General features: G+C 34.5%; 1 protein-coding gene across 2 annotated transcripts in view; it reads left to right on the plus strand.

The window, feature by feature from the left end:
- Positions 1-7,894, plus strand: part of LOC136035275 (ankyrin repeat and BTB/POZ domain-containing protein 1-like) — a 36,741-nt gene extending 28,847 nt beyond the window's left edge. For both annotated transcript variants that reach the window (XM_065716950.1, XM_065716951.1), the window contains exons 7-8: positions 1,776-1,976; positions 7,062-7,894. In XM_065716950.1, the coding sequence (XP_065573022.1) occupies positions 1,776-1,976; positions 7,062-7,274 (414 nt within the window). In that variant the 3' untranslated portion in view covers positions 7,275-7,894. The remainder of the gene's footprint in view (positions 1-1,775; positions 1,977-7,061) is intronic.
- The last annotated feature ends 6,493 nt before the right edge of the window (positions 7,895-14,387 follow it).

The raw sequence follows: 14,387 nt of genomic DNA on the forward strand, positions 1-14,387 counted from the left end.
ATTTTCAATACTAATGGAATCACTATTGGATCTCTAGTGGAATCACGGTGGCTTGTTTTTAGGATGTAGCTTATTAATATACTAGCGGAATCATTGTTGGGTCTCTTGTGGAATCACAGTGGCTTTTCTCTAGGACCTAGTTTATTTTAAATGCTAGTGGACTCACTATTCGATCTTTAGTGGAATCACCGTGGCGTGTTTCTAGAATCTAGTCTATTTATAATACTATTGGGATCATTATTGGACCTCTAATAGAATCACAGTGGCTTGCCTTTAGGACCTACTTTATTTTGAATTCTAGTGGACTCACTGTCGGATCTATAGTGGAATCGCTGTGGCTTGTTTCTAGAATCTAGCTTATTTTAATTAATTGTGGGATCACTAGTGGAATTATTGCGGAATCACTGCTACAATCACTGTGGCTTGTTTTCAGGATCTAGTTTCTTTTAAATGCTGTTGAAATCACCGTGGATTGTGTTTGGGGTCTAGTTTATTTCAAGTACTAGTGGGCATACTGCTGGATCACTAATGGAATCCGCCATGGATCGGTTTGTGTTTAGGATCTAGTTTATTTCAATTACTTGTGAATTCAGTAATGGAATTACTGTGGAATCGGTACTGTAATCGCTGTGGTTTGCTTTTAAGATCTAATTTATTCTAAAAACTGCTGGAATCACCGTGGCTTGTTTTTGGGGTCTAATTTGTTTTTTAGTACTAGTGGAAATACTGTTGGATCACTAGCGGAATCAACCATGGATCACTGTGGTTTGTTTTTAGGATCTAGTTTATTTTAATTACTTGTGAGATCACCATGGAAATACTGAAATCACTGTGGGTTGCTTTTAGAATCTAGTTCGTTTTAAATGGTTTTCGATCAGTGTTTAAAAGCTGTTTGTCTAGTCTGTGAAGTCGTGCTTAAAAGAAGCTTCCTCTGTACTCTCTGGTAAAAAAAAAAATAGGTTTTTTCTTTAAATTGGTTCTGTTGAGTCTTCCTTTTGATGAACTTTCCAGGAAGACTGGAAAGTTCGTTTCTAATTAGACTTTCCAATAGGTAAGCCATTTGATCAGCTTGCCAATGACCGATGGCAAGTCAAAACCCAATGACCAGCTCGGTCATTTTTAGTTCAAATTCCAGTATCACACAAATTATTTGTTTTTTTTTTTGTCAGAAGAAGGTCTCATAAAAACTGAAAATGTACAAGATAAATATACTCTTTTTGACGGTAAATTTTTTTTCAAAATGTAGGGCTACATTTTTATTCCTCCTATGTCTTGAAAAATATCTTGTATGGTGTTCTCATTAGAAGATATGAAAAAATCGCACCCTCCTCCCTCGCTAGATTTGGAAAATACTTTTTGAAAGAACTTGGCTTGCATTTTGGTTCCTATTCCCCAGCCCGTGTAATATGTAATGAACTACTTCTGCAAAACTGAAGCAAACAGATTGAACTCTGAACAGTCTGAGCGATAGATCTGTCTGACCAATGTTTTTTTGTGTAAAAAATCCTGATGAAAATGACGCAAAATTTCCTTTTTTTAGAATTAATGAAAAATCGTAACCTAAGAGCAGGACCCAAGATTTTTCCGCAATTTTGCGAATTTTTTTCAGCTTTTTCAAAGGATGAATGTGAGGAATCTGTAGGAATGTCTGTTGCAAAGCAACAGGAATTGTAGAATTTATCCTAATTGACTGCTACCAATGCCAAATTTGACTCCTATTAAAACCCAGTCCTAGGCACGATTTGATACAATAACCTTTTTTTCTGTTTCGGTAGTTCACGGAAGAGATTGTATATGACGTCCTATGTGCAGCAGATGTGTATCTCTTACCTGGTTTGAAGAAGCTTTGCGGACATTTCTTGGCAACAGTGGTAAATGATGAATGTGTCGTGCCTTTGATTCGAACGGCTAGGATTTTTCAACTGCCCCGATTAGAGAATCAGTGCACGGAGTTCCTTGCAAAGAATCTAACTACGGTGAGTTTTTACTATAAAAGATATGCAGAAGTTTCTTAAAAAAAAATGTGTCGTGGATGGGAGGGGGGTCGTCCTAGGTAATCCATTTATTATATTTGAAACCACCAGAGATGTGATGGATTTTATTTAAAGGGCTTATCAGTTTCGCTACATGCTGGGTAAGTTTTTTAATTGCGTTGTAAGCTCAACGCAGCAAGCTTGTGCCTTTAAAAAGATGCAGAAATCTTTTACAAACTATGCTTAGTTTTTGGCGAGGAGGGAGGGTCCTCATAAGTGGAGAAACCTCTGGCAGAATATTTTTTAGAAGATTTATTTTGATGACTACTCAGCCTTGCCCGCTCTAATTACACTGTAAGTTTAATAATAACCCAGAGGCTGATAATAATAATAGCACGGTAAGGTTTTGCTATTAAACACGTGCAGAAGTTTCTTAGAAAATATTCTTAGTTTATGGGAGAGGGGTGTCCCCGTAGGTATAAGCGTTACTAGCAAGAATAGTTGGGAGAGCCTTGAATTTTCCAAATTGCTTGTCAGTTTTATAGACTTTTTTGTTTTTCCCATGCGGAAAACCACTACATTATCTGATTGATATCCAGTTTTTAATTTTTTCTCTTTTTACCGACTAGATTGGCGTATTGGGTTGAGGGGGTATGATACTACCACAAGAGATGCCTTTGCTCATGTATTTATAAGTTAGTGTGGTAATTATGTGCATTTAAATGATAGTAGGGATTTTGAGTGATTCTCTTATTAAACCCAGTTCTTTAATTGAGGTTGAAGTTTCCTGTGCAATTGGACCTGTCTTATATTCTGCTCTCCTATGGTTTCAATAAATCAGTGAAAGATATGGCGTAACATCAGTATTTTCTTTGGGGGGCAAAAGGGAATCCACCTCCCGGAGTCGTGGATCTTCCAGTAGCGGAGGCTCATCGGTGAATTCTTAGCGCCCGGTGTGCGTGGTGCCTATTGATTTTGTACATTAACCTTACCCTATCAATTTCAAACAAAATTAGCGCTATTAAAATTTTTGCCCCATGGACGTTAGTCTGATAAAAAAAAAATTAAATTAAAATGTACCTCTTAACCTAGTCCAATTTTATCTTTTGACAACAAAATCGATCCTGGAAACAGTTTCACACCAGTTATCATTTTTGGATTTACGTAATTAATTATAATATTATTTGAATTCTTGGGGGAGTGACTTCCCCTTTGTCTCCTCTCCACCCCAATTGAGGTCTATGATGAAGACGACAATTTTGCTGTTATTTTGTGACTAAAACCCATTTCTATCCATCTATTGACTTACGTTTTTTTTTAATTTGGCGTGTATTCTTTTTTAAGTAGAAAGTGCGTTGAACATGAGTTGAAAACTGATAAAAAAAAATTCTATCTTGAAAGCAAATTTACGTCTTTCTCCAAGAATGAGTAGTAGTAATAATATGGTTCTAGCTTGGTGAATGGATATATCTGAGAGTAGTAAATCCAAGGATATAAGTATTTTGTCCTTTTGGTAACAACAACAGACTTGTCGCAAAATCACTTGGTTTCAAAGGGAACATGTAGTTTACGAGACATAATATAATATGTGTGTGTAAATCAAGGTAGCAATTTGAACGAAGAATAAAGCTTATGTTGCATAAATAGCATCTAATGAAATATTATTGGGGGAATATACATGAAAGTAATCTATAATTTAGGATATGTCAGAGGAATAAAGAAAACATAGCAAAAAGTAGGGAAAAATAAGTTCAACGCTGAAGGTAAATTGGGAGGCCACAAAATAAAACAAAAAATGACGGATCAAATGCCACACCGTTCAAACTCCAAGACTAACCTGCTCTCCACTACTTATTTCTACTGCAAGGGGGGGGGGGGGGTCCCCCCCTGGTCTAGATTTGCGCTCAGCTTTACAGGGCCTTTTGTGCACTTTCCTCTTGTTGAAAAACCTGTCAAGAAATAGAAATTCTAAAAACTCTAGCCTATGAATTTATGGGGAAGAGCATTCCAAATTCTAGTCAACGGGGCTGAATCAATCGGGAACAAAGTTTTAAATAAATTTTTGTCAAATTTCTGGCCTTCTTATCTGTCTAATAGTGAAGAAAAGAGACTCAAAACTATAGCCCACGAGCCTGAATCTGGAAAAAAAAAATCACCAAGATTTTTTTTTTTCGCAAATAATGATGTAATATGTGTTGATAATGAGGAATTTGGGGAACTGATACAAATCAATCCGCATGGCAGTGCTGAAATAGTGGCGCTGTTGCAAATGTAGATTTTTTATTACTGAAGTGTAAAGTTATTGATACGATAGCGCCATCTACTGGCTGCATGTTAGGAAAAAAAAGTATTCTTTAAAAAGAAACGTGTGTATGCAATTAATTTGAACTTCGACTTTTTAAGTTAAATTTAAGGAGAGATAAGTGTTGGTTTCTTTTACATGACAAGGTTTTCGGTATTTTGTTGGGTGACAGCAATTTGCAAATTTGTTCATCTAATCCTGTTAAGTTTTACGAAAAACATAATTACAAATACAACAGTCTTACCAAATAAAACAACATATATAGTTACATTCTTACTTTTTAATTAAAAATAATTAGAAAATAAGAATAATATAATTATGATAGAATCATCATGACGTAAAAGAATTGAGGCCGGATTCAGCGAATTTTCCCATTAGCTCGAAGCCACGCGAAATGTTTAAATTTGATAGCTTGGTTATGATTTTAAGTCTAACGAAATAACCACAGGATTGCTAGATTTTGTTGGAATCATATGCGTCTACTGCCCACAAGAAATCTGAATGTTCTCGAGGTTCTTAATGAATTTCATCAACATTTGGAAAGTAAATAGATATATTGTTTATTTAGTTTTGAAAAGCTGATTCTTTCTAAGTCGGGCCCAAGTAGATTTCATTGACTGACCAATGATTGTTCATTCTGATTTTTTTTTTTTTTTTTGTTATTCATTGCCAGTTTCTATTTTTTTAATCGCATTTGTTTTCACTTCAATATTCGAATTCGGCCCTTCCGGCCTTGTATTTAGGGATTTAAAAAAAATATCTTTTGTAATTTCTTATTTAGAGCAAGCGGTAGGCCAAACTCGTGAAATTACGACCACACCTTCAAAATTTTGCGCGACTCTTGACTAACAACCAATTTTGACACGAAAATTTTGCATAGCTCGGCCCCTCTTCATTTTTCTGTTTCTGAATGGAGTAGCCGGACAGCCACCTGTACGCACAAACTTGGTTGTCCTAATGTACATTTTCCTTTAGTCCGTCCCACTTAACAAAACAGAAACATTCAGAAAAAGTCGGTTTGATTTTTCTTCTGATTATTACTCACAGAAATTTCTTTTCTTTTTAATATGTATTTTTTTGCCCCTGATTCATCCGTATTCGGGCGGACTGTATTATTTATTCTTTTATTCTACACGATAAGTGTGTTATGTTTTTGGTTCTTGTTTTTCTTGCTCCAATTTTTCACTATTGTGTTTGACGAGCTCTAGATAGGTAGGTAGGAAGAGTTTTATTTAAAACCTTTATATCACGTACATATCAATTAGTCGCAAAAAGGCCGTTCTGGCCTGTAATAGTGACTACATTCATGTTACTTCGATCATCAATAGTACTAAATCATTAAATATACACAAAAAATTAAATCAATAAATAATATATGTATATACATATATATATATATATATATATATATATATATATATATATATACATATACACATATATTATATGTGTTTAATGCATGCAGGTTTTCTAAAAAAAAAGTCTTTGGTAGATGCAAGTCACACTTTATTTGAATCATTTGCTTCTACTCCCAGAGAAATCTTAACCGATTTGACGGTCTTAATGTAATTTTACCGACATTTGGTAACTAAATAAGTATATTGTCCTTTTTGATAAACAAAAGGCAGCATGCAATCTGTTAATGTCCTTGCACTTATTTACTATGCGAAACCGTTGCTATAGAATTAACACTCCTACTCAACAGGGTTGCCAGCGTAGAGAGAACTAGTTGACAGCGCCGTCAGTCTTATCCAGGTGGTTCTGTTCCGGGGTAGTGATAAGGCCTCGTTTGGGTTGATAATGTGGCTGAGAAGTCGTTGATTAATTACATCAGTCCGCCTGGTTTGTGGCCTCCCTCTAGGACGTCGCCTCCCATTTTCCGAGGGGATGAAATCCGCGATGATATTAATAATAAGTTCTTAATAAATAAGTATGGATAAAAACATGTAGACATAGCATGTTGTGAATATCTCCTTTTATTATCTAGCATCTATTTAAGAAATATAGATCGTTCCACAAATTCTAGAATGCCTTTGAAATTTACGCTAATTTTTAAGAACAATCATAATTCATTTTTCTATAAAATTTGAAACAATACTGGACTACTACAATGCATTTTAACTCAATTATGTGACTGCCAGTCGTCATAAAAATTGCTAAATTTCGATCAAGAAAATTCAGTCAAAGTAAATCCGATTTCAGCTGGGTTATGAGTTTAGTAATGCAACTCTACGGGAGGAAACTATAAAATGATGGAAACAGTTTTAAAATATTCTAAAATAGTCATGCTTATCATTTCTAAATTAAGATTGCTTTACTTTACCCCCCCCCCCCCCCACCAACCCCCTAATGGACAGATATATAGCCCAAAAAGTGTATACTCAGTCAATTTTCAATATCACGACTGTTTTCTTGTGATAAACTTAACGACGTGCAGTAAACAAGCGGTGGTAAGAAATTAATAGGACTATAAAAAAATTCATTGAGCATTAAAAAAAAATGGGGATCTCTGCGTAAAGATTAATTGTCTGGATTTGTGAATCATATAATTCAGTATTTTAGAATGTGTTAATTGGTTTCCAAAATTTTATACTGTGTTTCCTCTTGGAGAGGGAAAGTAATAAATTTATCCCATAATTAGAATCTTAACAGTATTTGCTGGTTCAGTTTTATTATGGTTTATAATTCTTCTTGAAAAGGATGGCTAAATACAGAATTAGTAGTCTTTTATCTGTGGTCTTAAAATAAATAGCTATGCAGTGGTCATCTGTAATAATTTTTTATAGATGGTGAACAATGAAGATTTTCGCTCATTGATTGTAGAGGATGCGAAAGCTTTGAAAGATCGGCAAGAAACCGATACTATTGAAGTTTTGGATGATATACGCTATCATATTACTGGATCTTTAGAAAGTCTGAGCTATGAAGTCATTGATAAGGCTAATGAAAATCTCCGTCTTATCGAAGATATGTTAGAAGATATGGGCCTCGATGCTTAAGACTGGTTTCGGTGTTTTCCTAATCTTCTGATTATTGCTTACCAATTTCCTGATTTTAGTCTAATTGACATTTTTGACATATTTTTGAGCATTGTTTCTGTTTTAGCAATAGTATTGCTTTTATATTGTTGTTTTTTTAGCAATATTGTTATGTCATTTTAGGTTGTAAAATTTTATTTATTTATTTTTCGTAATTCCGTTGCTATTGTTGATGTTTGTTATCATTTTTAGCTAAATGGAGGGTATAGGGTGGAAAGGATGAGTAGAAAGGGAGGTAAATGGCGACGAAGACCACATTGCCTTTCCATCACAAATTTATTGTTATAATATATATAACAATATATATATATATATATATATATATATATATATATATATATATTGTTTTTTACAGATCTTGGTAATAAAGTTTAAAATGTTCGAATATGTATTAAATATTTTGTTTAAACACGGCTACCATGGTTATATAAAATTGAAGCCATTTGAAAAAAAAAAAAAATCTAAAATATTAATATAACAAACATCAACTCTTCCTCAGTTTTATCAAGGCTCGCTAACTTATTGTATGGAGAAAGCTTGATTTAATTTCATATAAAATATAGTTTGACGAAAATAACAAGTTTTCCTTATATATATATATATATATATATATATATATATATATATATATATATATATATATATATATATATATATATATATATATTGTTTTTTACAGATCTTGGTAATAAAGTTTAAAATGTTCGAATATGTATTAAATATTTTGTTTAAACACGGCTACCATGGTTATATAAAATTGAAGCCATTTGAAAAAAAAAAAAAATCTAAAATATTAATATAACAAACATCAACTCTTCCTCAGTTTTATCAAGGCTCGCTAACTTATTGTATGGAGAAAGCTTGATTTAATTTCATATAAAATATAGTTTGACGAAAATAACAAGTTTTCCTTTTATTCTAGATCGTCCTTTATATAGCCTAAAGGTTTTGAGTTACATAGTCATGGAAGTAATAGAATCGACAATGCTGTTCTCTTAGTTTGTCTCATTTTTGTTTTGTTGTATATGTCTTTTATTGTGAATTACCGTGCAATTATTCCGTTCTGTTTTTGTGCAATTATTCCGTTTTGTTTTCGTGCAATTATTACTTTGTATTTTATAAAATCTATATATATAAAAATAAGTTGTCTGTGTGTGTGTGTGTGTGTGTTTGTGTCGAGTGACGTCATGTTTGTGTGTCGACTGACGTCATGTTCGTCGACTGACGTCATTATAAGGATTGAGCTGTATGCGTCATGAAGTTGTTTGTCGACTGACGTCGTGTTTGTCAACTGATGAAATTACATACCGGGACACAGGGAATATAAATGACGACCGGGAACCTCAAAGAGAAATTACAGACTGGGACACCCGGACACAAATCACGACCGGGACACAGGGAATATAAATGACGACCGGGACATAGGGACATAACTACAACGGGGACGCCGGGACACAGGGATTGTTCGAATTGAAATTACAGACCGGGACACAAATGACGACCGGGACACGGGGAATATAAATGACGACCGGGACACTCAAAGAGAAATTACAACCTGGGATACCGGGACACAAATGACGACCGGGACACAGGGAATATAAATGACGACCGGGACACAGGGACACATCATTAGAATAATGAGGTATAGATCTGAATACGGATTGTTTTTCCCATGGACAATTATATGTTGCATGTTCAAGAGTCAGTAAACCTGACAATCTATTTATATGCACAGACAATGGGACAGCGAAGAATGTTGTATATTCGCATGTTTTACGTAGTTAAAAACATATATATATATCTATCTCTATTCACAGGTGGGACACAGGGACCCAACTACAATGGCGCGTAACTAATATGGCGCGTAACGACTTGCGCGCGGGGGGGGGCTTGGGGGGGCGCGAAGCGCCCAACCAACTAGGTGTTGGGGTGGCGCGAAGCGCCACCCCAACAGCTAGTATCTATAAAATATCTTGTTACAGGGAGTTTGTAGTAATTGCCGAGAATTACTCATGTAGGACAGCTCGTTGACGGGGAGAAAGATTTAGTGTACAAAAGTATATCATGCCCAGGGTAGGTACAGGCTTGCACAAACTTAATTTTAACTTTTATTATTCAACTTAGTAAAAATACTAAAACATTATCATGTCCCAACAAAGAGCAGAGCTCGTAAGGCTGGGACAGTAAAAATACATAGAAAAAACACCAATATCTCATCATGCTAATAATTCCAAAAAATAAGAAGGCAAAAAAAAATACAAAAGAGAAGTTTCTGCAAAACAGATCTTCTTTCTCAGCTCACATACGGCGCGCCACGCCCGAAAGTTAGGGGTTAAATCGTCTCCATATAGATAAGATGTTTTTTTGTGGAAAATCGGAAAATTTGGGTCTATCAATGCACTATTGGGGGTTTAATCCCCCCGCCACGGCAGGATCCACTACCCTCCGTCCCAATAGCTGATTGGCTACTCCACAATGCTCTGTGGTCGTTCAGTTTTAGTAGGAATATGGTCTATGAATAAAAAGCTAGTTTTTACGAATTCCTCGTATATTTAGCAATGATTGAGTCCTCTTACCATAATGTACAGCCAGCGATACGAAGCAATAACCAGTGAAAAAAGCAGATAACTTCCATGACCATTCGGGAAACACTAAATTTTGATTTTGTGGATAACAATTTTAACTTCTGTTTCCGATTTCTCGTATATAATGAATTTGATTGTGGCAGATCCAAAGGGGCCAGGAGGGGCCTTCCTTCCCCGTAAGATTTTTTCTGACGCCCTCATTTCTTGCTTTTTCTTCTTTTTTACTTTTTTTTTTTTTTTTTTTTTTTTTTTTTTTAATACATTTGTCAGTCTCGTCAATTATTGGCACCTTTGTCACATTAATCCCCCCCAAGATGTTGCTCTTGATCCGCCCCTGGAATTTGATAATATAGCCTACATCAAGATTACATTTATTTAAAAGGGGTTTACCCCTTTTATAAAATTGCACGATTTCTTATATGTTGGTAAACATAAACTTAATGAATTTTTCCTACTTAGAATCAGAAGAAAAAGTAGATTATTTGATGCGTATTTTGTAATAAAACGCCATTTTTTTGTAGCTTTTAGTTAATATGTGCCGTAGTTTGTTCTTTACTAGGTTCTATCTCTATGTGATAAATCTTACATTTTCCCCTTTATAGAGAACTTCATCGATCCCTTATGTGTTTTTGTGTCAAATGTTATCGAAATTTACATTTTTGATTATAATGTTTTAGTTACTATGGGCAACAGTTCGTTCTTTACTATATTTTTTTTCAAAACGCATTTTTAAACTTTTAGTAAGGATGGGCTGTGGCTTGTTCTATACTAGGTTGCATCTACGGCTGCAACCATGATACTATTGGCTATAGTTCGTTCTTTAATAAAATGCCGCTGCAACCCGGATTGTAATTATTGTCTTTTAATATAATTTAATACTTCAGTTACTAAGGGCTACAGTTCGTTCTTTAATGTAACCGATCTTTTTGTCAAAGTTGATTGTATTTTAAAAAGAATTTTATTTTAAATTACAAAAGTCACTAGACGTAGCAATTTCCTTTAAAATGAGTCATTATACAGCTCTCTATAGTTTTTTAATGCCTAGCTAGCTGAGGAGGAAAAAAAACAGAAAAAAATGCCGTAAATGCAGAATATCGTGGTTTCAGCCACTTTTCTTGATTTTCAAGCCAATACGTTTTCCTTTTTGTTCAAGCCAAGGGACGGTAAATTTGCTATATAGGGGTTTCGGACAAGGCGGTTCTAATAGTGTGCTTCTTGTTTTGGCCTGACTCCATTTTTAGGAGTTATTGATTATTTTAATTTTACTATGGAGCGTGATCGTCTTTTACTAGATTGCTAGCAATCGCTGCAATCCGGATTATAATGGAGGGAAATTTTAACATATTGACTTTGAAAATAACTGTACAAGCCTATGCTATACTATACTTATGTTTCCTATACAAGTTATATATTTGTTTCCCATTTGTAGTTTAGTACCAGTGCTGCAACAAGTACTCCAAATTTTTACTTAAGTATCAAGTATTAAATACTCATTGTTTTTTTTTTACTTAAATATCAAGTAATAAGTACTTTACAAATTCTTACTTAAGTATCAAATATCAAGTACTTGCCAAAATTGTACTTAAGTACAATTGTACTTAAGTACAATTGTACTTCATATATATATATATATATATATATATATATGTATTTATATATATATATATATATATATATATATATATATATATATATATATATATATATATATATATATATATATATATATATATATATATATATATATATATATATATATATATATATATATATATATATAAATACATATATATATATATATATATATATATATATATATATATATATATATATATATATATATATATATATATATATATATATATATATATATATATATATAATATACAGGGTTATTCTGAAACATGTGAGAATGATAAAAAAATATTGAGAATATTTTTTTCCCTTGTTTGGCTGGTAGACACCCAACGATGTCCAAAAAATAATCTGAACCAATTTTCAACACAACGGCTTGAAAGAAAAAGACTATCAAAACAATTAAGTACAGTCAAAAAACTTCTGATTGGATCAGACAGATCACATGACAGGATTAATACAGTGCACATAAAGTTGAACTTCTGGCGGTTAGTGTTCAGTCAAATCTAGCACGTTTTAAAAAATACAGGGTTATTCTGAAACATGTCAGAATGGTGGAAAAAATACTGAAAATGGAAAAATAAACTTTGGATTGGCTTTAAAACAGATAAAAGGTAATAAAGTAGTTCATTCTCTGATTCAATAAGTAAAAACCTTAGCAACAAAAAAACTCAAATTTAAAAGTAAGGAGTCAAGTGAGTCAGTTGTAGAGTTTTTTAATAAGAGAAATCAAAGATCAATAATCAAAAATCAATTGATGACATGTCTCGCCCTCGGCACCTTTACAAGGAAACTGCCTCAAGTTTTCAAGTTAAATTTCAGACACGCTATGAAAATGTATGGCATCTATATCCTTTGGCTGGTTTTCACTCAAGCAAGCCTCATACTGTGTAGTCAATTCAGATGGTCGGTAAAACTCCCTACAAACATATATAATAAAATCACGGGCCTGCAGCAAGCCCGCTGATTCAGACGCATTCCATACGGCTGGTCAAACTGCAGAATGAATGAATGAATCAATGAATGAACTTTATTATCCGTAAAAGTATAAAAAAAAACACAAAGTACGGCAAAAACAAAAACGATAAACAGCAAGAAAAAAAAATCAAACTAACAAAAGACAACATGGACTAATTAACCCGTATCAAAATGGAAAAAAGGCTGCAGAGGGTCGTAAACGTGAATAAAGTAGATAGTCTTTTTACATAAATCATCACTGGAAGACCGAATCCAAGAAAGCATATCTATTAAACCAAATCGAGCAATTATTTTTCTGTTTTGGTGCCATCTAGGAGGCCGGAGGAGGAATGCGCAATATCTGAAATAAGCCGCACGCAGAGTATGGGGATTTTTCTTACAAAACAGATGAGTCATGTCTGATAAAAACAAAAGCACAGGGGCATAATAAGCGTTATAAATCACGCACAAACCGTTGCGGTTGTAACGGCTTTTGTCTGGGGATATTTTTCCATAAGTGACGCATAGGTTTTTCACGGCTTGATTCACTAGGGATGAAAAGGTAGTGGAAAGTGCTGGACCGAAACACAGACCAAGCCAACTAACTAAAGAAGAACATGGCAGAATTGCAGTCCCAGCAACGAATGGAGCGACCGCATAAGGGCTATTAAAATAAATAAACTCGCATTTAGACGCATTAACTGACAGTCCAATCTTAGATAGTTCATTGGTTAATATAGTGAAATTGGAATGCAATCCACGACGAGTCTGGGCAACAAGAAGAACGTTGTCTGCATATGCAACAGAAGACAAACCAATATTATCGTAAGAAACAGAACTTTTAAGGGGACACAGGCACGATGCAAGCACACATTTAAATATACTAGAAGACAATACGGCAGAAGTTACAACCTATCTATTTCTAGCAGCAGTTTTCATACCATGAAGTGGCAAAAACCATGAGACTAAGTCGAAAATCTTCTGAGAAAAAAGGAATAAAACAAGGGCTAAGAGCTCATATGGAACTTGTGACGAGGTCGGAAGAGCCAAGAACTCATATGGTATGAGCTTGGCATCCACTACTAAAAACAAGAGCTAAGAGCTCATATGGCACTTGTGACGAGGTCGGAACAGCCAAGAGCAAATATGGTATGAGCTCTAGCAAAATTCTAAGAATCAATAGATTGCTTTAAAAGAAAAAGCAGAGGCTTAATTTTGGTCGGCATTTAAAATAAGAGCTCTGAGACAGAAGGTCCTTTTAAATATAAAAATTCAATAAGATCCGATCACCCACTCGCAAGTTCAAAATACCTCATTTTTCCAATTTTTCCTCTCTCTTCAGCCCTCCCAGATGTTTGAATCGGGGAAATCAACTTTATCAAGTCAATTTTTACAGGTCCCTGACACGCCTACTAATTTTCATTGTCCTAGCACGTCCAGAAGTACCGAGCTCGCCAAAGCACTGGACCCCCCTAACTACCCCAAAGAGAGTGGATCCAGTCCGGTTTCGTCAATAACGTATCTACGACATTTGCTTATTCTACCCACCAAGTTTCATCCGAATCTCTCCACTCTAAACGTTTTCCAAGATTTCCGATTTCCCCCTCCAACTCTCCCCCAGTGTCACCAGAACTGTTCGGGGTTTAAAAATAGAGATCTGAGACATGAGTTCCTTCTTAATATCAAATTCAAAAATACCTCACGAACGGTAACCCGCTCTTAAGTTAAAAATACCTAAATTTTTGTAATTTTTCCGAATTAACACCCCTTCCAACTCCCCCAAAGAGAGCGAATCCATTTCAGTAATGTCAATCACGTATCTAGGACTTGCGCTTATTCTTCCCACAGGTTTCATCCTGATCACTCCACTCTAAGCGTTTTCCAAGATTTCCGCTCC

The sequence above is a fragment of the Artemia franciscana genome, chromosome 14, assembly GCF_032884065.1.
Source record: "Artemia franciscana chromosome 14, ASM3288406v1, whole genome shotgun sequence".
NCBI lineage: Eukaryota > Metazoa > Arthropoda > Branchiopoda > Anostraca > Artemiidae > Artemia > Artemia franciscana.